This window comes from Arctopsyche grandis, chromosome 10 (genome assembly GCF_051622035.1).
Source record: "Arctopsyche grandis isolate Sample6627 chromosome 10, ASM5162203v2, whole genome shotgun sequence".
NCBI classification, from domain to species: Eukaryota; Metazoa; Arthropoda; class Insecta; order Trichoptera; family Hydropsychidae; genus Arctopsyche; species Arctopsyche grandis.
Window position 1 is genome coordinate 20,444,552 of NC_135364.1, and position 25,184 is coordinate 20,469,735.

The 25,184-nt window shown below is 34.0% G+C and overlaps 1 protein-coding gene across 9 annotated transcripts in view; it reads left to right on the top strand.

The window, feature by feature from the left end:
• Amph (amphiphysin) overlaps nt 1–24,357 on the top strand; it is a 42,983-nt gene extending 18,626 nt beyond the window's left edge. The window contains exons 2-9 of one of the 9 annotated variants that reach the window (XM_077440098.1): nt 20,344–20,479; nt 20,560–20,750; nt 20,828–20,932; nt 21,009–21,191; nt 21,271–21,472; nt 22,075–22,296; nt 22,468–22,610; nt 22,704–24,356. In XM_077440098.1, coding sequence (XP_077296224.1) covers nt 20,344–20,479; nt 20,560–20,750; nt 20,828–20,932; nt 21,009–21,191; nt 21,271–21,472; nt 22,075–22,296; nt 22,468–22,610; nt 22,704–22,784 — 1,263 coding nt within the window. In that variant the 3' untranslated portion in view covers nt 22,785–24,356. Of the gene's footprint in view, nt 1–20,343; nt 20,480–20,559; nt 20,751–20,827; nt 20,933–21,008; nt 21,192–21,270; nt 21,473–22,074; nt 22,297–22,467; nt 22,617–22,703 lie in introns of all 9 variants that reach the window. The other 8 variants (XM_077440100.1, XM_077440103.1, XM_077440104.1 and 5 more) reach the window with 8 other exon arrangements.
• The last annotated feature ends 827 nt before the right edge of the window (nt 24,358–25,184 follow it).

The following is a 25,184-nucleotide window of genomic DNA, read 5'->3' on the forward strand; positions in this document are numbered from 1 at the left end:
AAGAAAGAGACGCGATGAAAGCGACTCGATTAAAAAAAAAAATAATAAAAATACAGAATCATTTGTAGAAGTCATTGCGTTGAACCATTGTGATAGTACAATTGCGCGCGTGCAATCTGTTTTCAAATTGCAGAAAACGCGATTTCAAATCCATCATTGTGTTATACTATGTATGTAGGAGAGTATGATCGTATTGTTGACGGTGCGAATCAAGCAGGATCCTATCCAATGGCAAGTTGTGCCGTGAAAATGTTACGATGCGGGTGTTTATGTACTCGGAGGAAAATTTTTAGTCTCGCTAAAAATCAATAACTTCTTATCATTCACGTGCTTCATGAATAAATCATCGGAATATAGCGGTAACGCACATCTTCCAATGGTTGTACAGTTAATGATATTCATGCCTGTATTCATTCAAATCTCGGCAGAGTTTTGTGTGATGTTAGCGTCGGCCATTTTCATACCGTTTACGCAACGACTGCTGCTGTTCACGTATCATTGTTCCATTATCTATTGTTGGCTATCTACGCTCACGGTACATCATTTTCCTTACATCTACGTTTATATTTTTTAACTTAACATATGTCGTTTGTGATCTGTCCATATCTTGTGTTGCAAAACTCTTCAATTTCGAAACATTTATACTGTCGATTATTATTTGTAGATAGATCATTACCTGTGAATGAGCAGAGTCAAAAATTAAGCTCGTTATGTTTTTGTGTGCGCATGAGCGAAACTAAACATAATTTCAAGGCAATTTGCTATTTATTCTTGTTGTTATTTTTTTGTTTTGTTTAGTACGCTTGTTGATAATGGATTTCTACTCGTGTCTCGTCATTCGTGAATGACACCGATCTTTCTGATTATCTGCCGAAGTTTTTGACATAGTTATGCGTGGTTCGGACTTGCATACTTCCACGTTTGCTGATTTTGCGAGGGCGTCGTTAAAACACTCGCGGGATCAGTAGGCGTTTAATGTGCATATACTCAGTTGGGTTTTTGTTCGTGAGTGGTAAATCTTCTTAAATTTGACTCCGTGACTTTATAGAATATTTTATTCACGAGAAGGAATGAGACGGAAAATCAAATCAGGATGTACATTTTGAACGGGCATACATAACACTAAAATATCGCACGAAACTTCAGTGGGATAATGGGGCATCTCTCCCCCTCCTTGAGAATTATCTCACAAATTTCACCTGTTTCTGATCTGGTGTGTTTGATTATATTTGTAGTACTTTAGTATTAGTAGTAATAATATAGTACTTTTGATTTAATACATTTTAATGAATGGATTTAAAACATAGCTACAGGTATTAGCGTATAATGCCAACAAGTGAGGGATCAAGAGTTCGATCACTGATCTAGTGCTGCTGGCCAAACCTTGGATATATGTGACTCCATGTCGATCGTTTCCTATCAGAGTTTGCCAATTTATCTGATTTCATTGTTGAAACGGTTCCTATCAAATGAGCCCACCTACCCTAATTTGTTACCATTATTTGAATATAATTTCAAATTTATAATAATATAATAAATTTACATTTGTATATCGTACCATATAATTCGTACATATGTATGTTAAGTTGGTTATAGGTGTCGCCTTGAAGGTAATCCCGCAATTATTATATATTTAATATATAAAAATTATAATTAATATATAAAAATTTATTATATAAAAATAAAAATAGAAACATTGATGTAATGAATGACTGACAAAATCACGGCATTGCTATTGCTAGATTTTTCAGTTCAAAAAATATATATTATAATATATCGGATATAAGTCCAGCTCTTTGTTGATTAAATAACTTTTAATGCTCAACACACTGAATCGCAGGGCACGGGCGCGTTCTCAGCCTCGTATGGTGAAACATCATCTCATCCCGCAGGGGTTTCCCCTACATTTCTTCAAATATGATAATCACCGTTATCGATCACAGTCAAACGTATGTCAATACAAGGATATTTGGCCTGGGTGCCATAGCATAGATCAGGCGTGCTAGCGTTTTTTTTCATGCGCAAAGTAATACAGCAGAAGTAATGAAAAATGTTAGAACCTGCAATTAAAAAAAACTTGCAGGTAACCGATGTAAAACGGATAAGTGCTAAAATGGAGCACAAAAGAATTTTGAATGAAAGTGGCAGGTGAATGAATGAAAGAGGATTGTCCGGTGAATTGAGACCTAACTGAGTATAATCACGAAAACGTTCATGTTTTTACTACATTGTCAGAAAAATGTTCGACACGTTTGATACTTAATGGCTCGTATTGTTAACAATCGCTCCGCTTGCGAGAATTTTCGATTTCTTCCACATTATCGTCGATTTGACCGAAACAAACCCACGCGATTTCATTGTCAGTACTATTGGCATCGTTAGTTATTTTATTTTTTTTAACATTATGTAGACCCATTTTTAACCGATGTGGCTCCGAGCCCACGCTTCACATTTCGATCATTCGTTCATTTCGCCGAATGATCAATTATTGCTGCATATTGGTATATTTAAAAAATTAATTGAAACCGAGCGAATGTATGTATTTAGTCGTAGTGAATGTTTGAGTGCTTACTGTTGAAGTAAATTTTTTTATTATATGTATTTTGTACCGGAGGCAAATTGATATTGTGGTTTTCGATCGTAAACGCATTTTTAGATTGTTTGATTGCAACTATTATCTTCCGTAAGCTATCTCACGATCCAAATAGAGAATGGCTCTCGACCATAAAATAATATGAAACGTCTCTTCATAGTGGGCAGTTTATTTTGCAATTTGTAAGATCGTAAATATTTTTTGTCGTATGCGTTGCTGTGAGTATTCGCAATTTTCGGTTGTTCGTTTATTTGTTTGAGCATACAATTCAAAACTTTCATCTGTGTAATTTCTAGATGTATAGTAATATGTATTTCGAAATGTACATTAGATACATTCTTGGGCTTATTTACTGAACTAACAAAATCCACTAAGGCTGAAAACTCGTTTCAGGAATTGAGAACATCAAAATGTGTAAATTATATTAACACACATTCAATGTATTTTATTGCTGCTTTTCTCGCGTGATACTTTTTTTTATTTTTAAATATTAAATATTTTTGTATGGAAATTTATGATGATTATTTCGTTGGTATGTTAAATGTTATACGGATGTTCTATTAATTCAAACCGTATATGATTATTTTTTTATATCAATATGATATTATTTGATGTATGTATGTACATAGATGTACATATGTGTGTGTATTTGATGTATTTGATGTATGTCTAAATCAAATCCAATGAAGTACGATGGTGAAAAATAATCGTAATAGACACGTTTAAAAAATGCTACAATTTCGATCTTCTTGACGTCTAATGGTAAGTTGCCGTATTTATCGGCCTCGCTGCCACCCTCGCGTTTTGTCAGATTTTAATTGTTTATACGCCTATAACCTTTTCATTTTCACACTATCTATCTATCTATATATATATATATATATATATTTTTTTTTTTTATTTTTTTTTTTTTTTTTACTTCATACCAGGAAGGCATTACAGGTAAACCCCAATGCGCCTTCCTGGCCAAATTACAAACAATACAGCATTTTTTTATTATATAAGTCGCTAAATTACGAGACACTGACTTAAACTCGACAATTAACGAGACATCTATGAATTGTACATACATTTTTATTGTAATATTTACATTAATCATACTCAAATTGTGGTGACATAGTGGGTAGGAAGGATTTTTAGCCAATTTTTAATCGGGAATCGTTTCAACAATGAAATCAGAGAAAATTGGCAAACTCTGATAGGAAACGATCAACCAGGAGTCACAAATCCTGGTCTGACCAGCAGCATTACAGATATACTCAGAAAAATTCTTTTCAATCGAGGTCAGCTCAAGGGATCGAACTCGGCGCCTCTCAGTGTTAAGCAGAAGCTTAACGACCGAGCCACGCTGCTGGCTAATATATATATATATATATATATATATACTAGCTGTATTACCCGGCTTCGCTCAGTTTATAATATAAACCGCTTAAACATGACTAATAACATAAAAATAACATATTATAAAAAATAAAAAATAAATAAAATAAAAAAAAAAAAATTCAAATTTTAAATAATCAAAATTTGACAGCGAGATGGCAGGGCGAAAAGTAATGAAACTACCGATGTGAATGATGAATGTGAAAGATAAACGTCACCGTGTAATACGATGCAGTATTTTCAAACGTGTCTAATGCGATATTTTTTCACCATCGTAATATTGCGGATGATACCTTAACTTATATTGATGACCAAAATGAGCAATATGGCAAAGTATGAAAACGATCGGATAAGAGATAAGGGATATAAAAAATGACCGCTTACACGAAAACCATGTGAAACGTATAAGAGGTTAGTAAAAAATGAATGTCTGTGTGTGTGTGTGTGTCTTTCGAATAGGCTCCTAAGCCACTGAAGCGATTACGATGGAACTTTCAGGATATGTATGTCCGGGAAGATTACTGTGAAAAAAAAACGGGGAAAAACGGGAACGAAAACGGGAATGAGTGTCATTGCAACGCTATAATTTCAAAAGTTTTCGCGTCGCGACCAACGTGTTTGCTGTATGTGTTTTTCAGACAAATGGGAACGGGAATTGCATTCGTTATTGTGGCATTGCAACGCATGCCGGGTTCAGTTAGTATCTTATAAAATTTGCATTATAGGCTCCCATTATCTCTCATATATATTTTTTTACTTCACTCATGCGTTATATGTATAATGAATGTTATTGATTAAAATAAAAGATTGTCACAGATAATGACAGATGAGTTTTAAAAATATAATTTTTAATATATTTTAAAAACTTTTTTAATATATATATTTTTTTTAGTAAAATAAGAATTGTTGAAATAAAAAAGGAGACCATAATGTTATACTTGGTAGGATAAAAGTAAACAATGTTGCGATTCGAACGGAAGTGCGATCGTCCATTGGAAGACTCGTTTGTTTCGTCTCGCGAAGCCCACTACCGACCTTCACTTTCGAAAAATAAGTACCTATAGCTCATACGTAGGAGACGATCTGTTCCGCGAGCCGTTTGAAAATCGCTGGTCGGCCTGATGCTGCGGGCCACATTCCTCGCCGTCCATTTATCCAGCGACCCACTTTGGTACGGGCCTCCGAGATCCGCGCGGCTGTTCCACCTGGCATGGTCGTGCTGCTGCACGAATAACAAACATTCAACTATATGTAAGTGCTCGACGGACACACCGTGTATGACGATGAGCGACATAGATCGTGTCCTAAATTTAAGTCGATTGATTGAAGTCGCCGACCTAGTACCTTAACCTCTACCCCAGTGGTGAGCAGGATGCCAAAAGACATTCGCGTGAAACTATGCACATAGTATCGTTCTATGTACATAGTTCAAGTTGTATCCCACTCGGATTTGGTTGCAATACATCCGCGTTCCTTTCTAACGTTCTTGATCTTAACCCTGGATATTAGTCTTTAATGTAAGAATATGCATAATCGTCAGTTCGAGATTATGAATCGTAATGCCCAGTCGCCAAAATTAACACCGGGTCGATGTCCTTTTCGTTACGAAACTTCATGGAAAACTGTTGAATGTTTAGAGATCATTATACCGCCTCTGGAATATAAGTCTTTGCCAAGTATCAAAATTGCTGAATTATGTATATGTATAAAGGACTGTCTATAATTTCTCTCATCTGTGCGCTGCTTGATGTGACGGGAATATGTGGGAAAATATGACATAACTAATATCCAATGCTGACATGACAACATATTTTTCGAATTATTCCACTAGCACATGCAAATGGTAGAGTATTGTGTTTTCAAGGTAAAAACATTCAAGTCGTTATGTTAAAATTGATATAATGGCGTTTGGAGTTTTTTTGCAAATATTATATTTTTGCACTTTTCAATTTTGAAAAAAATGTTGGTTTTATGCGTCTTTGTATATATGTATGTAAGTATTTTTGGTTGGGAACTTCAAAAACGAAACAAAGTTTCTATGACGATTCGATTTTTTTTTTTCGATTCAAATAAATTTAATAAAAAAAACAAATAAATATTTACTATTAGATTCGCCATGTTTAAGCTGTTTATACTGAGCGAAGCCGGGTAAAACAACTAGTATGTGATAATAGAACATTAATATTAATAATAAAAACATGTGAACATTTCCAATGTCAATGTTGTTAATTTTTTTGTTTTGTTTGTTTCGAGAAGTTTCATTATTGACGACATCTGAAACTGCATATTTAATTCTCGGTTTATCAAAAAGTTTCGTAAATTTTACCCATAGTTTCATGCATGAAAAAATCAACAAAAATGTCTTACATCTTCGATATCTACTAAAAGCTGTATAAACATCATATGTCGTGTTATTTTTAAGCAATCGTGATTTTCACATTATCATGCATTCGAAGCATTGGATTTGCGTGATTTTTTCGAAAGCTAAAATCGAAACACATATTTACATGTTTGTATATAGTTAGCGTCATCTTCATATGAACAGGTATACCTACATAGGACACGTTGACCACACCTCACCATTGAAGTAGATTGCGACCTTCGTACCGCTTGTCAAATGATAAAAAGCCTTTGTTACGGTATGTCATTGCCACATAGCCGAATAACAGGTTTCGCATTGATCACGCTGAATATCGCCTATCATTTTGTTTTCAAAAGTAAATACCACAATGTACTTTTTTTCTTCGTCGGGGTTCAGACAGAGGTCGTGTGATTAAATGATACCTATTCATTTTTTAAATCAATTTTGTTGCATTCGTTTGTACGTCTATGTTCATATATAAATACATTTTTGTGTTTGTGTCAGGTTGATAACATTAAGGCGCAATGATAATATCCTTAAACTTTTAAGGCGCAAGCACACTGAATCGTAAGCCATGCATGTTCTCGTGGTTTCCAGCTGGGAAGGGCGTTTTTTTAGTTTATTATTAATTATTTTTCGACAATTTTCTCCTACATTTCTTCAAATATGGGAATCACCACTATCGATCACTGTCAATACAAAAATAATATATCACCGAAAACAACGTGACTTTTGATTGGGCGTCATAGCATAGATCAGACGTCCTAGCGCAGTAGTTCTTAACCTCGTTGGAGGTACTGACCCCCACCAGTTTCATATACGCATTCACCGAACCCTTCTTAATTGGCACCCGAATCATATGAGTCGGGTGTGTGTCTTGACTTCCGCCGAACCGCTGAGACTGACTCACCGAACCCCTGGGGTTCGATCGAACCAGGTTAAGAACCACTGTGCTAGCGCTTTTTATAATAACATGTGCAAAAGAATCTTTAAAAAAAAACACGTGCCTTTAAACGGAAATCAAATTCCGTAATCATGGCCTAATTACAATAAAATGGGTTTCAACCTTGGGAAACTCATTTTACAGGCTAAACGACCTGTGTAACTGGCGAAATTTCTTTGAATCTTGCTTTTGTGGATGTTTGCGAGCAGAATGCAAGCTATATATGGGCGTGAACATAAGGGCGAAAACACACTGAGTGGTACGTTTTTTTTTTTTAGATACTTTTAAAGCAGCACCCCTAGCCCACATCTGTTACATGGTACACAGTCCCAAAGATCACCACCTGGAGTGTTTTCGGTGATATTATATATTTCTAAATATCCTTGCTTGGCAGTGATTGATAACGGTTAATCCCATATTTGATGAAATTTAGGAGAAACATATGCACTCTTCACGTGCAACTACCCACTGTCACAGCACGGAGCCAAGGACGTGACGTTCCTTACTATTCAGTGTGTTTTCGCCTTAAGAGTCCTGTGGGTGTTATGTAAGACCGTAAGACTTTGTTGAAAATTTTCCCGATAATATGATTTTCCATTTAATATTATTTGAAAAGATTCTTCAGAACACTTCTTCGTAAATTAGAAAGCAAGAAAAGGAACAATTCAGGATTAATATTTTTTATGACGTCATCTTAACAAATTAAATTAAATCGGTGACTACCTACTTACATAGCTAAAATTTTTGATTATTCTTTTTATCTTACATGGTAGACATGAAAGTTATGTGTGGTTCTAGGACTGGGTACTGCTATATACAAATCAATTTGATCGATATAACCCCAACCTTACCCTATATTATACATATATATATGTACTTGTGCATACATCAGATAAGTTAAGTTCTTGAATTAATTTTAATGTGTTGCTTGAAGTGTGGCCTGTCATTTAGTGGCTTGTTTCCGTGATTTCACTGAAACCACCTGCCGAGTTCTTTCATGCATTCAACACAATACAGTGTTCACGATTTCTTGGGAATCTGACTCGAGTTTAAGTTGGTCAACGGATGAAAGTTCATTTCGCCTTAGCGAGTGTTGCCCTTGCTTACTTACGTACACGTGTTAAAATGTTGACGGACTCTTGTTCGCGAAACGACCCACAACTTTCTTCGAGCACATCTCTCACAGCCTTGTTTCCCCCGGGTCTGAAACTTCTGACCCACTATTCTATATGCTCGCTACTAAGCTTGCGTAAATCCTGTATTGCATATTTACTATACTTTTTTTATCGGATTATTCAAATCTCTACTTTTTGTCAGGCTTGTATAATATTTGCATGTAGCGTAGTAGTAATATGTAATTTCATAACTTGCGTCACATTTTTTTTTATCATCGTATTGAAAAATTTCGCTTACACGTGTAGTTAGTTGTAAATTACATTCTATTCATTTACGACACCGACTTGCCGCATTCTTTCGCATTGCGACCATGTTTAGTTGTAAAGTAGGGCCCCTTTACTTTCCAGCCGTTCAGTTGATATCGATCGTTTTCCAATAAAATACTTAAAATATATAATCTTCAATTATTTATATCATACAATTTGACGTTACTGTGTATAGGACTTTCAAATATGTGGTACATACCTCGGTGTACGAAATCGAATCACGTACGTTTCGCTCGCCAGGCATGGTAATATCGCCGAATGAAATTTGCATGCTTTATTACATTCGACTAACCCAAAAAGCGTATTTGGGTCAATCGACTCTAAAATATTTATGTAAAGAAAGTGTATTGTAGCAAGTATTCAATTTTAGTATTATTTGATATACACTTGCTTAGTGGCAGTATTTTGGACACACCTTGTTTACATGAATCACATATTGATAATTTTGTAGACGCTATCGATGGAGGCAGTTGTTGATTCGTTTAATATTTAATTGTATCGATAAGATGAATGAAATTGAATCGAGAAATCAAAGTACACGTTAGCAAAGTAAAAGCGCCTTTTGTTTAAAAAATAGTGCTGAATAAGTTACGCGACACGCTATTTGTCCAAAGTTTGAATTGAGGTGATGACGCCACGCTTCAAGTGAGTTCATTCATAAGAAAATTAGTCATTAGAAAATGAACCTTACCCTAATAGATACTATGTATGTACATACAATAAGATGCAAATATAATGAATCGTACGGCCAGGGCACGTTCTTGGCCTGTTGTAGCGAAAAGTGCGCCTCGAACTGTAGGGGTTGTTTATTCGACAAGTTTCTCCTAAGGTTTTTCAAATATGGGAATCGCCGTTATCGATAACTGTCAATCATATATGAATACAAAGATTTTTGGCTTGATTATTGTCATAATATAGATCATGCGTGCTAGCGGTTTTTTTACATGTGAAAAACTATCTATTAAAAAACAGGTGCCGCGTACCTCTCCTTGTGTCTGTGCCCTTAGTGTCTCATTTTACTAATTTTTATGCTAATACCTTTTCTTGTCTCGTTTTTTGACGTGAGTTAACCAATTTAATCGTAAAACTTTAAAAATGTGGATCGGTGTTTTATATTTTTCTAAATTAGAATTTTCGCATGATCACAAAACTTAATCTGTTACTTCGGACAATTTAGCACACGGTAATCGTTGCCAGATATTCCGTGATCGAGATTTTAGTGATGTGTCCGAGATCCACATGTGCGAACCTCTCATGTCACCGAAGTCACCGAACCTCTTACTACATATTTACATACATACATACATAGGTAATCTAAACATTTCAGTGATCGGCACTTTCGAGACATCCAAACTTTCAAAGATGCTCAAGAAGAACTAACGCTAAAGAATTCCACCAAAAAGCTCCAACGGGTATTTGTATGTTATCCGAGGGCGCTAACACTGGAATTGCCGAAGTTCTTCTTGGGCACCTTTGAAACTTAGGATTTATCGAAACTACGCCACTATTCAGTGCATTCTTCCGGGAACGAAAAAGTTCATACTTTAGATGATTTTAACGCAGACTCTCCCTTTGACACAAATGATTACAATCTAAAATTCATGTAAGTGTTCATTCGAGTCGGCACTATTTCATCTGTTAAATACTCTCAATCAAACGAAAAGGTCTATTATTTATATAAAAATTATTTGCGGACAGTGTTGTGTATTGCTTTAATGGTGACGTCAGCGTTGCAACGCTGAAACATTGCACGAAACTAAAGTGGGACGATGGGGAAGGGACGCCTCGTCGTCTCACGTCCTCCCAATTTTGGTATTGAAGTTTATAGACAATATATTATTTATTATAAAACAGTGTGTTCTTTGTAATTTAAAAATGTTGAACGGCAGAATCGTCCGAGTGAAAGTATTATCAGGTTTAGCGCACTATGGTGGGCGTTGCTCGCCGCAAACGATCTTCGTTTCTTTTCCATAAAAGGCATCTCTCCACATCCTGTCACAGCCGACATCTTCAATTCAACAACACCGCATTCATCCGTTTAAAATGTCGACAAGATCCGTCTTCACGTGACGTTCGAATCTTTTAATTGTAATTAGATTCATTTGGATACATATGTACGGTGAGGGTCGTCATTGTTTTTTTATCTTTATTGTTGTTCGTACGTCATTAGCGATCTCTCGCCGCTAACGATCGGCTTCCTCGTTCGCAACAGGTAAATCTAAAAATACCCCGCCAATTACTTACAATAAGTTGAACTTGGCATTGTGACATGACACACTTCCCCGACAATCCGCATACGTACGTTTTGTCGAGGATGTGCTCGGACCGGGGAAATTCAGTGAAAAACCGGCGCGAACCGCAGTTTGCCAATGACTGGCCGAGAGGTCACTGTCCTACTCAAGCGTGTAAATACTCCGAAGCTGTTCGACTGTTCATTAAAGCTCTTAACCAGTTCGATCCTACAGGTGTTTTCGGCGTTCTTTCATTTATTTACTTGCTCCCATTCATTGGAAATTTTGTACAGTACGTTTGGAAAAATATTACGCTGTTAATTAGAAATTTTAACTGTCGATTACGCCTCTTAATGCGTTAATACTGAATGTCATGATCGTGTAATTTATTGTTGGGATTGCGTTATTTAAAATCATTTTCAAAGATCATATATTAAACTTTCGAAAGTGTGATATAATATTGGTATGGAAAGTTGGAACAGTCGATTCTTTTAACTGCTGCCTTCAATTCCTTTGCTTGAGATGATACTTTAATTACACAAATGCTTTATCACAAGTCCTTCGTTGTTTGATTTTTAATCATCATCGTTTACAGCCATATTCAGGCGAATCAAGGTCTCTCACGTTTCAATCCGTCTTTGTTTTTAACGATTCTCATTCATATCACCCCATACAGTTTTATCCATCTATCTCCATTATTGCCTTCCTTGTAACCCCTTTACATACATTCTGTTGGGTAGCATTCGAGAATCAAGCACTAAATATAGGTTCAATTTGTAACGATAACGAGAACGGCGAAGCTATTTAAAACGGCAACAAATTATTTGGTTAGTTTATAATTCCAAGTGGTCAGTAAAAAAATGAAAAATCTATCAGTAATTAATTATTTAATATGTTTAATAACTAATTATTTATTTTAATAACTGATCATTTAGTTTAATAACTGATCATTTAGAATATTCACTGATAATTTCAAAATATATACTGAAAATTTAGTTATTTTTGTTGATCAAAAGCTGAATAAAATACTGATAAATTAAATACACGTCATTTAAAACACTTATTGTTTTTTATCTAGAGTCGGTTCAAATTTTACTTACTCCGACTTGAACGATTTTAGTAAGATAGACTTTTATTATCAACGTATAAAATTGTATGTAAAAAATGGAGGAATTAAAAAAAATACTAAAAATTGAAATGTAACCCAATTTATTGTATTATTGCTAATGAAATAGGTATAAATTAAAAGTAAGTACATTCATAGTGTATGTATGTTTATGAATTTCATACACAAGCAAATCAATTTAATAATAAAATAAAAATAAGAACAAAAAAAAGTATTAGACACCATCGAATATGAGACACATCAAATTTAACGATATATAATTTAATTTAAAATTCATGATTTTTATATATAAATTATTAAATTTCAATTAATCTCTAGTTGACACATACTGAAATACCGTTAATAAGAAAATAACCAAAAGGAGTCAGAATCGGTTGATTTTTTACTAACCTCTTCTTAGTCCATTTCGACTCCGCTTGAAATGCTCTGGCTCCACAGCCTTGGTTTTTACTAGTCTCTTTTCAGTTATGTAGCTACGACAACTTTTTCAGTTATGCTACGATAAACTATTGTAAAATTAGGTTCTACATATATTGAGTCTTTTTTTGGTGTTCTGAAGTTTGTTTTTGGTTTAAAGGGTTCGTCTGAGGCTGTTGTGATAAAAATTACTCCATTTTGCTAGGTTTTATGTCGAAAATCGGCTGTTTATTTATCGGATTATTTGACGTCTTACATCAAATGTTGCATCTTCTCTGAAACTTTTTGGTTTGTTAGTGTCTTAAATTATCACATTGCAACAGCTGTTGCTTACGTCTTACGTCTCTTGATATACTGAATGTAGTACATTCGAAATACATACTATAAATTTGATGAAAATCATATAAAGAAATCAGTAAAATTTTAGCGCTCCACTTCAGCTCCAGGTAAAAACTTATCACTAACGACCCAGTTATTTGTGAAGGCCTTCCAAAATTGTACGAAAAACATAAATCACTGAGGTTTTCCATAGTTCGGTTGGACCGATTGTACCTCTCACCTGTTGCACGATGCTGTTGCTCGACCTTTGACATTTACGATTTGACATTTCCCACGCGCTCGCGAATATCTCTTTTGAAATGTTAAGTTCCGTCTACTGCGTTTGTAAATCTCAACTAACACCGGTATCTATTACTGTCGATTAACAATTTCGAATACTCGCGACTATTCCCTGAGAATCCTTGAAACGCTCGCATACTATACATACCTAACTATTTTTTTTATTTTTATTTTTTTGGCAATTGAAAGTGAACAATCGTATGTATGTGGGCATATGTTAAATTCAGCGTCGTCAGTGGAAAATACGACCGCATGTTGCAAAATTGGAACAGCTGATACGGCTTCATTGCCGGTGATCTGCATTTTGGACGATTTCTCTTTCGTTCAAGCGCAATATGAGATATAATCAAAACAAAAACCATTTTCAAGGTCAGCGATATGATTCTTCGGTGTAGTATTTTGTTTTTGTTCTTTTTTTCGTGTTTTATATTATCTATTGTGCCGTTTCTAAATATGCTTTTTACATATTGATATTTTATGTATGTATTTCTACTGCATATGAAGGTGATATTACATAATAACGCTTTTTCATACAGTGTTTATATTGGTCATCTATCTTCTATATATACATATATGTATATGTATATAAAAGTGAATGTTTGTTTGTGTGTCTCGAATGGGCTCCTAAACCACTGAACCGATTACGATGGAGCTTTCAGGATTTGTTGTACGCATGTCCGGGAAGATTACTGTGAAAAAACCTCTTAATACTAATATTTGTAATTACGATTTTACTGACGTGAAAGTAAAGCCGCCTTCAACGCATCACGCCGCGAGTGTGACAATAATCGCGCCACGCCTACCTCGCACCCGAATGTACTGACCATTCAGGGCCGTACCACAAACACACAGCGGATGGTCCACGTCAAAAAATATATCTATACCTATATATAAAATTGAATGGCTGTGGAACGGGAACGGGAATTCCACGCGTTATTGTGGCATTGCAACGCATGCCGGGTTCAGATAGTCAATTATAAATGTCAAGGTTTGATTCAATGTCCTATTCGCATATTTCGCGAAATTCTGCTGAAATAGTAAGCGTTAAAGTATTTTTCTAATTGTATTTTAGATCGCAAGTAAAGTTGACATTATAAACTCAATCCAGATATGTGTAAAGGTCTGTCCATACCTAGTCGGCACGTATCGGCAGCAGCAGGCAACCTGCAAGTACGGACAATATTCTTTGGTACATTCTATATGGACGCGTATGAATGCGTCCATATAGAATGTACCAAAGAATATTGTCCGCACTTGCAGGATACCTGTTGCTGCCGGTTCGTGCTGAATAGGTATGAACAGACTTTAATACGTAGTTTTAGCCAGTCTTATCTTATGTTTGAGTTTCACAGTTGTGGAAATTTGCTGAGTGACTCTGATTTCCAGTTTAAATCTTATTTATAAATATAAAATAATATTTTATCTTTGACATTACACATACATATGTATAATAGATAAAGCAAAAACGTTCTTTACTAGATAACGGATTAATTCATCTGATTGAATAAACATGAATAAAATTATTTAACATTTACCAAAAACTGTTTTTCGATGTTTTTTTTTTTAGCTTTAATGGATAAAATTTTTCATTTATATTTTTGATTTGATGAGATACGTGCTTTTGCTTGTTGACTAGGTCAGTTTCTACATTTTTAATTATTTTTGTAAAATCAATCAAGAACATAAAATTCGGCAAATAGTTTTTGACGAACTCTGCTCTAGGAGTGTCCTTCTTCGTCATGCCCTGACGCAATCGCAAAAATTTATGTAATTAAATGATGTAGTTTACATCGCAATTTTTCATACGTATTAACGTAGCTTAACTTTTTGCACATGTATATGGCCATACCTTGGCTTCGAACATATCGACATTTCAACATTTCGTCACTACTATTTTAACGCGTGAAGTCAACACACATTGTGAATATTTCTAGCGTAAGATTGAATATGTCAATGCAACATCGTATTCTTTATTCTCAGCTTTTCCTTATTTTCCGACAGATTATACAAACGTTCAAAATTATTGCAAACCGAACGACCTACGCAAAGTGGGTGGGCGCATTCGAATATCACTCTCATACCTTCGCTTCGATTGAGCAACGCATTATACAGCCTCCTCCTCCCTCTTCTGTCTAGCGTTTCCTCCGGCCATAAATGGTCCACGAAGGTGTACGAGTACTTGGCCCGTCTTTAGATACATGCCATATGAGAATTTCGTAATTGTAATTATAAGGAGGAACGCCTTTTGAGCTACGGTTTCTATTTCCGATACCATTATTTTTGTGGTCTGGAGATATGTCGTCGGTAATGTGTGTGATATGTATGTAGATTTGGTCTGTCCGAAATAACCGCAGTGTTGTTTGACCTTTAGTCGTTACGTAGCTGCAATTGTCCGATGATAGCTGCAAGATTGCACTTGGCTCGAACGGTCACTGCATCGTCAGCTCGTCTGTAATTTTATACGCGAGTGTGTTATGCACGAGTGATTTGTGTGCACACGTTATTTACAGGAAGTTCAAGAAGCTTCTTCACATACAAGGTATTAATTCGGTTCGTGGACTCGACTTTGTTTGACGCGAAGCTTCAACTCTTATGTACTGCTACATATTTTATTTTATTTTACATAGATATATACCAGGAAGGCTTGGCAGGAAGACCCCAATGCACCTTCCTGGACAATTAATTACAAACAATGCAGCATTTTTATTACATAAATCACTATTTCGAGAAGCTGAAGAACACGAAATTAGCAATCAAATAATTAATCCATTGAGACATCTATGGATTTTTAGACTTATACATTTTTTTTACAAATTGTACATACGATAATACAGAAGATTTGTGACAGTAGGTAGGATAATTTTTTGGCAATTTTTAAGGAACCGTTTCAACAATGATCAGATAAAATTGACAAACTCCGATAAGAAACGATCGACTTGGCCTGACAAACATCCAAATCTAACCAACAGTATATTAAAGATTAGCCCGTGATCGAACCCAATAATCTCTTGGTGCTAAACATAAACGCAACCACTGAGCTATACTGCTATATGTACACATTTTTTCTAGTGGATTATTTTTAAGTAAGACTTTTGGATATTTTGTATGAATTAGAAACTATGTAGCTTAAAAAATGACAAATGAGCAGTATTTTTGTCTCTCGACATAGTATTTTGCCTCTTGATTATGCTAACATACATTTTTTTTATTATTATTAGTCATTAATACAGTTTCAATGTACACGTACGTATTTGTTTCTTATAAATCATGCCAAATAGACTCGGATGAAAACACTTTTTGAATGCGATGAGGACTGATCGATTACAATATTTGTAGATTAAGATGAAATCTTGATTTAAATCTATGTACATACATGTGTATAATCTGGTGTAATATCTGTATACATGATTCGATTTGGATGATTTTATCGTAAGCAGGGAGTTAAACATATGGCTGTGGCGTCGTTTTACTCCGATTTTAATAAACGAGAATGAAAAAAGGAACTATTACCAATGTTTAAGTGAATTGTGAAGATGTCATTGCTTCAATCTGACGCAAGATTCCGATGTAATTTTTGATAAGTTCTTTAATGATTAAACTCCTCTAGCTTCATGTTGGAAACAATAGCTTACTTCAATGTCAGCTAACCCTCATAAGCGATTTAAAGAGTGGAAGTGGTTCAAAATCAGATCACAAATTTTTGACGGGTAAGAATGTCATGGAACTAACAGTGAAGCTAATAAAAAGCTTATAAATGTCAAATATCCAGGTACATAAATAGTCATAATTTCACTTTCGAATATTTCCGTTGTTTATATACAGGTTTTTATCTTTTTTTTATTTTTAATCAGAACTACATTGATAGATAGACAGAACTTTGGAATATTGCATAGGTGTGTTATCGTTAATTGTATTAATTTTATTAAAATTGACTTTGTAAACGTTCTGTGTATGTTCCGTATAAAAAATGCACATTATGCATATTGTTTCAATTTGTTTCAACGCCGCACGCTTTTAATTTTTTCCATCTAATTATACGTTGAATTTGTGGATAAGAATCTAGATTATACATTAAATCATATTTACATTTTGATATGATTCTCTTATAAAGTTTGTCTGCATGTATTTAAAAATCCTCTAATTGAAAATATATATATATTGATTTATTTTCAACATTGAATTTAGCAAAAAATAAATACGATTACTTTATAACTCACATGTACGGTCGACCTTCTTCACCACTTAATTCATTCAAATTGTGGATGTGTCTCTTGCATTATTCACAATTTAACAATGACTCGGCTCACATCAAATCGCCCCGTTCAATATATAAACAAGCGAAATATTATATAAATTTCTGAATTATCATAACAACCTCTCCTGAATCATATATAAATACCGACTTAATAATCAACCGTTTACGTGTGTTGTGCTTCGAGGCATCTGTTCACAGTGAAACATACCTATATATCCACTAACGTAAATAATTGAAAGTAATCAAATGATGTTCGATTATGGTGTCTGGTTTATATTAAATACATAAATTATGAAACTAGCAAACTCTTGTCTTTCGTGCGCAGATCGCTTCGTCGAATTCTATAGACCAAGCACGCGTAAACATTTTTAAGAATTTCTGAGGAATAAAATAATAAATAAATACGGTTAATTTGAAATTTCACATCTGATGAATGATTCCGGTTAGTGTGTAAACTGTTGCTTATACTATTTTTAAAATAATTGCTGTTATTACAGAATAATCTCGAATTGAATCCATCTGGCGTAAGTAGTGCATCGTTATTATAATATGTCATCATTTACCTGTCTCGTCACTTTGCAATGTTCATGGTGATTTATCAATCATGCACTTGTATGATTACGTCTCGATGAATCGCTCTATACATTGCGCTTCAATTCGAATCAGTCATTGAACTTTTTTATTTCGCCTTGTATCAAATTTTCTACGTTTGCGCTAGATGGATTGCCACACTAGTGGATTCGAATGATATTTGCCAAATGTTCTTTCTGTGTTTATAACGAAGCTATTCATGTTGCGTACGATTTCGAAAAACCTCCCCGTTTCGTTTTCGTATTAACTGCCGAAACACAGAACGTCCATTGTGAAGCAAATCGGAGTTTCGTACAGTAGCTAATTTATTTTTTTCAAATGATTCGTGTCACGAATGCTTTTATGTTCTCATATTCATAAATTGATTCTTACACAGCAATTGATGATTGTATGGAACGGTATGTTCATACTCTGTATAAATTGAATAAATGTCAATTCATGTACATATATGTACATGCATGATAGCCAAATTGAGTTACGACGATTGATTGTATGTACATGGCAAATTTTGTGTAAAGATAAAATCAACTTTAATTTACTGGTTGTATAATTGTTGATTGAGAACAACCGATTAGTTAGCCGTTTACGAGAAACCCTACAAAGTTGGCCCACATACTGAAGCGAAACGGGTGAATTGCACTTTGCTAGATTCCCATCCTCTCAATTCCATCATATAATTGTTTGTATGATTATAATTTATATGATACACATAGAGTATTAGAAGTCGTCGCTGTAGTTGTTCTACAAACCAATTATAGTATTTTAACGTAGTGACAAACTTGAACAATATAATCCTTTGAAATGTCGTGTTACCGGTTAAAGGTCTCCTGGAAGAAGCGTGTGAAGAAAAAAACTGTCTTCCATCTGCTTCACCCAAAGAAAGCTTCTTGATACGGTGCCTTCTACATACATATAATAATGGAGGGAAAAGTAGAGGACACACGGTGGCTTGGAAGAAAGAGGCTCTCTTGGCTTCGGAACATTAGATCATGGATCTCGAACTCGAAAAATTATTTCGACTTGCCCATGATAGGGCAGAAATCGCACGGTCTATCAATAATGTCTGCCTATGGTAGTCGCCTACGTTGGAATACGGATTTGGCACAAAAAAAAGAACGTAGGAATTCCCGATCAATGTAAAGTGAATTCCAAGTTTGTGGAAAATAACGTTTATGGGGAATGCCAGGCCTGTTCGGATTACTGCATATCAGAACACTCAGCTACTTGCCTTTAAAAGGAGGTACACTCTCGAGCGAGCGGCGATTCCGTGTGGACCTCCTGAGTCGTAGGATAAATGCTGGAAAACGACTTGGCCTATAATTTGGATCCCTGAACCCATCCCTACGCAACAGTAATATAACCAGGGGCGTCATTTAGGGGGGGGGGGGGGGCAACCGCCCCCCTAGATTTGAACGGGACTATCCATGTTGTTTAATGTATTATTATGAATTTGAATTAAAATACTAAACCAACAAAAATAGAATATTGAAATTCTTTAGAACACTCAGGTATAAGAAACATGTCGATTTTTCCCAGAAAAAAAATGTTAACTTCCAAATATATTTTGTTTTGTTGTTTGTCTTGCTTTGAAAGATATTTGTAAAACTGGTTTATCCCTTATTCTCGTTTATTATAAAATTATTTTACTATTAATTTTAGTAGTCTTTATTGTTTATGACGGTCCTCTGAATTCCATTTATCGTATTTCACTATCCACTTTTACACACACGCTGATAACACATGTAAGTCCGATGACTCTTATCTACATATAAACACAATAAATTTAAATTGTTATTCAATTATATTATAAATTTTCACTTTGGCATTCGATTCTGATGTCAACAAAATTCAGTCACGCATTTTTTTCACAACTCCAAACCAAAGATGCGATTGAGTGAACCTGACCTTGCATTGTCCATGGCACCAGTCGAGTAAATCAGGTGACATAATAAACTGACGTAGAAGCTGAAAGTCGTCTCGTTGACGAATTTGTGTTCGAATCACTGCGGATTTACGTCAAAACTTAATACGAAATTTGTACATTTCATATGTATCTATATAAGTAGTCAACGCTCACGTACTTACTCATATTGTAACTGAGAACGTTCATGTGCTGGAGATACATATGTATGAAGTTATAGTATACGCCTCTGCTTCGTTTATTGTTTGAGGTAGTTAGTTAGTCAGTGCGCCAATGGGGCAAGTCTGGTGAATATTGGCAATGTCGTCAGCTCGACCTGCTCCCTTATATGGTTGGCTTCCAATGTACGCCCACAACAATGAGTCTCGTGTCGCCTTTTAGAAGCCTCTCGATGCTATACCAATTTCGACCCAGTCGACTTTGAATTTCTTCAAAATTATAATAAGTTTTTTTCTCTTTTTCAGATACTTCAAAATTTGGGAAAAGTAGACCGCACCGCGGACGAAATCTTCGATGAACATCTTCAAAATTTCACTCGCCAACAGAATCAGGCGACAAGGTTACAAAAGGAGTTCAACAATTACATACGATGTATCAGAGGTACTATTTCAAACACCCATATAGAAATTTTATCGATCATTTAATCGAATTTGGTTTATAACGAGTGTTTTATGTTACAGCTGCACAAACAGCGTCAAAATCTTTGATGGAGGCTATATCGGAAGTGTACGAGAGCAATTGGTCGGGACATGATTTGCTCTACGCTCAAGCTCAAAATATGGAAATGCTTTGGCAAGATTACTCGCATAAGCTTGGCGATCAAGTTTTAATCCCTCTGAACACTTACCAGGGACAGTTTCCTGAAACAAGGGTTTGTTGATCGTTCGTACAATGAGTTCGTTACGTTAACGTATAAAAGTGTTATATAATTTATTTATTTATTCATAGAAAAAAATTGACAAAAGAGGTCGTAAACTTGTTGATTACGATAGTCAAAGACACAGCTTCCAAGGACTTCAAGCAAATGCTGCTAAGAGGAGAGACGATGTTAAGGTATTCATTGTAATTCTTGTTGTACTATTATAAAAAGTTTAATATGCCGTTTACTGATTGACACATTTTTGATTAGATTACCCGAGGTAGAGAAATGATGGAAGAAGCGAAGAGAACATATGAAATCCTCAATTCTGAATTGCACGACGAGTTGCCGGCACTCCACGATTCCCGCATTCTGTTTTTGGTTACCAACTTGCAAACTTTATTCGCTTCTGAACAGGTCTTTCATTCTGAAAGTTCTAAGGTGTGTTGTAATGTAATCCGCTCTCAATTCCTCCTATATAAATATTAATTATCAGTACAAATTTTTTTAACACTCAATTTTGATGTTTCAGGTTTACAATGAATTAGAAGCAATTGTTGACAAATTGGCAACTGACTCTCAGCGGGGCTCATACACTATTAAGAAACCAATACTCGGGACTCTACCTAGTCTACAGCATAACAATATTTCACCGCCTTCGTCTCCTAATAATGGCAAGAATAATTCACTCAATTCTCAGAATGGAAATGCTACCCCTACAAATACCATACAACGTAAGATTTTAACATACATGTTTGATATGTTATTGACTAATATGTCAATGTACTACTTTCAAATTAATATTTAGTAACATATGATTATTCCCGATAAATTATAATTGTATATAGCGGAATAATTAACACATTTTAGGCTTGCCTATTTCTATAATATTGTTTAAAAAATTGACAATTTACTAAAGTTTCATATCGCCTTATATTTGATTCAAATTATTTTTGAAGAAAATTATTACGTGTTTGCAAAATAGGGTTTTCTTTGTTTTTAACTTCAAAATTTTCTTCCTTTAACTCAAAAATTTATTGTATTTTAATATAATTGTCGCCATTTTATATCATCAATACATTTTATTAACTCTTTGTTTTTCTATAACATAAAGGCTATCAACCAAACAATACGAATTCCACGGAAAAATGTTGGCATTTTTATCAATAATTGGTAAAATAATATTTTTAATAGCTACTATTGAAAACTCGTCACATTTCTTCTTATAAATTTTTGACTAATATTAAAAATATTCTTATTCAATGTTTGTTTGGGTGTTGTCTTTTATTCTTTTTTTTTTGTTTGTGGAATGGCTTTATTGTTCCCTTTCCCACAGCAGCATGGAGTGAGAATTCACCATCCACTCCTGAAAAATCGTCTCCGGTAACGGACAAACCGTCGACCCCAGTCACTCCAAATTCTCCTGAATTGATTAAGAAAGTCGAAGATGAAACTGTTGAAAAAGCTCCAGCTTCTCCAGTTGTAAACGGCAACGGTACACATAAGCCACAAGAAAATAATAACCAAAAGGTTGAGGAATTATATGACATACCAGTTGGTAAGTAATTATTCATAAAAACTTTTAACTGTTCATTTCAACTATACACATACATACATATAATTAACGTACTAATGAACTGATGTTGATTAGTGGTATTAAGCTATTTGTTTATATTCATATGTTTGCACACACAATTGGGTTGAAAATTTTATTATTTCTCTTCTGCAGGAGCTACTCTGTCCAATTTACCTCCAGGTGTACTTTATCGAGTTCGTGCCACTTACCGTTACACCAGAGAAGATCAAGATGAACTTTCATTTGAAGTTGGAGACACCATAAGAGTTATCGAGTACGAGGATCCCGATGAGCAGGTACTTGTATGGAAATTAAATTATTTGAGAATTATCTTTATTTATGATATATTTCAGATACAATTTTTGATTGTGTTTATTTTTATATTACAGGAGGAAGGGTGGTTGATGGGCATTAAAGAGAATTCCAACGACAAAGGAATGTTCCCTGCGAACTTTACCCGTCCCATATGATTTGTCAATAATTATATTCGCACTTGTTATTTAAAACAAATACTTGCTATGCCAAATCATCTGCAGCTTGAGTATAATAAAAAATTAAAGCATTTCATTATGTACACAAAATCAGTAATGTTCATGTGCGCACATGCATTATATGCAACTGTGTGCATCTGTTATTTACAAGTATATATAATAGGATAGTTTTATTATAATTTATTTGACCAGACAATTATGAAATATGCTGAATGATATAAAGTTTGTAATATATAATTTGATTTTAATTCTATGTATATATTTAACAACGGCTATGGGTTACAAATCAAGTATTTGAAATTTAATTACAAATTTTTCTTTTGTCATCGTAGTTCTTCTTATATACCTGACTGATCAAAATATTAGGTGCAGATTTATAAATATTATGCAATCTCATTTTGCTACTATATATAATGTTAAATAGAAAATTACAAGACAAGTCTGAATACTGTCTTCCTTTTGTCATTTTTATTCAATAATTGCATGATTTAGTATAAAAGTTATCCAAAAAAGTATTAAAAATTATATTGGATAAATATACTCGTACGATACATCATTTTAAGTTTAAGATCAAATGAAAGTATTAGAAAGTGCCCTTATAATTGACAATTGCAAACATATCTATACTAAATTTTAAAAATGCATACTTAATTGTAAAGTTCTGTAACATTCTAAATATCTGGTGCTGTGCAATTTAATATTGCATTTTCATCCTTCATAATGTCACGATAATTGACAGCATCTGATCATTTATTTCATTTTTTTTTAAATTGCGAAATCTATAGTTAACCTACATACACATACATACATACATAAATAAATAAATTAAATTTTACTACAATAATAATTCATTATTATAACTTTGAAACACATTTACATATATTTTAGATTTTTTATTATTATTAATATTAATAAAACTCGTAATCTCCTTATTTAGTTACAATTAATCCTAATGTCTATCTGATTGTTGACAAAATTATCATATATTTTATAATGTTATCTGTTTAGTTATAATTTGTGTCGTACACTTTTAATTTGAAATCACAATGAGACCATAATTTGGGCTCTCGGAGAATCTCTGCCTTATACATAAAATTATAAAGTATGTTGCCAGTTTGTAAGTTCTTTTATTGTATGAGATACGTAGGATAGGGACCACTTCAGAACAAATGAGGAGTGTTGCCAAGTTTTTCACTCTTTGTATCAAATGAAAAATTAAATTTAAAATTTTTGTAATAAATGTATAATAAGTTTCAGTTTAACCTTTCATTTGCTAGAACATAACCAAGAAATATTCTTGATTTACAATGAGATTATATCTGTATTCTATTGAAATAAATCTATTTATTAAATCGAAAATTTGAATTTCCTCGTATATTCACCATGCAGTGGAATATGGATACGACTGAATATTTTTGGCATGTACTTTTATAATGAAATATTTGTAAATGCTCGGATTTAGAAATATTGTTGTGCCATTTGCGAGTGGTCCATATTAAATAAGTCTGTAATGCAGTGTACAGTTTTTACTATGAATAAACATTGTTATCTAATTATTGTTTTTCTTGATTTTTCTTTATTTACTATCGTTTTTGGAATATGTATACCCGAGTCATGTATTTTTTGTTTTGTACACCAATTTTATCTGTTTCATTTTCTTTTATTTTAGTGAATTAAAATTTGTATTTCATCATTATCATTTGTACCCATTCATTGATTACTATTGAATGAAGGTCTAAACACTAATCCTTCCAACCCCAAATATTTCTCTTACTTTCATTTGTCTCGTTTGTGGTCTTCCTTACACCGTCTTTCTCTTGTCCACCTTTAGTACATTCTTCAAGCTGGTTCCCGAAAGAATGCACTGAATAGTGGCACATTCTCGAGAAATATTAATTTCCTTACGCGCCCAAAAAGAACTCACGCAATAGAATTCCACAATGAAGCTAATAAAAAGCTTGTAAATAATATGTTGTCAGAAGTGAAAGATAGAAGAGCCTTGTAAAAATGGTCAGCACCTTTGGATAATATACAACAACCCCTTAACGCTTTTTTGTGAAATCCTATTCGTTAGTTCTTCTTGAGCACCTTTTGAAAGTTTAGATGTCTCGATAGTGCAGCTCTCTTGGGTGCATTTATCCGATCAGCCTTCGAGCTACATGACCTGCCCACTACAATTCCAAAGTCTTTACTACTCTATATCAACTCTAATAATACCAATATATACATATGTACATATATATTTAATCTTTGAAATATAAAAAAACTCAACTTAAGAAAAAGTTCATTCAATCACATTCAAATGTGCATTTATTGTTCACTTGTTTTTTTTTCTTTAATTTAAAACTCAACTCAAACTGTTTTTATTTTATTTTTCTA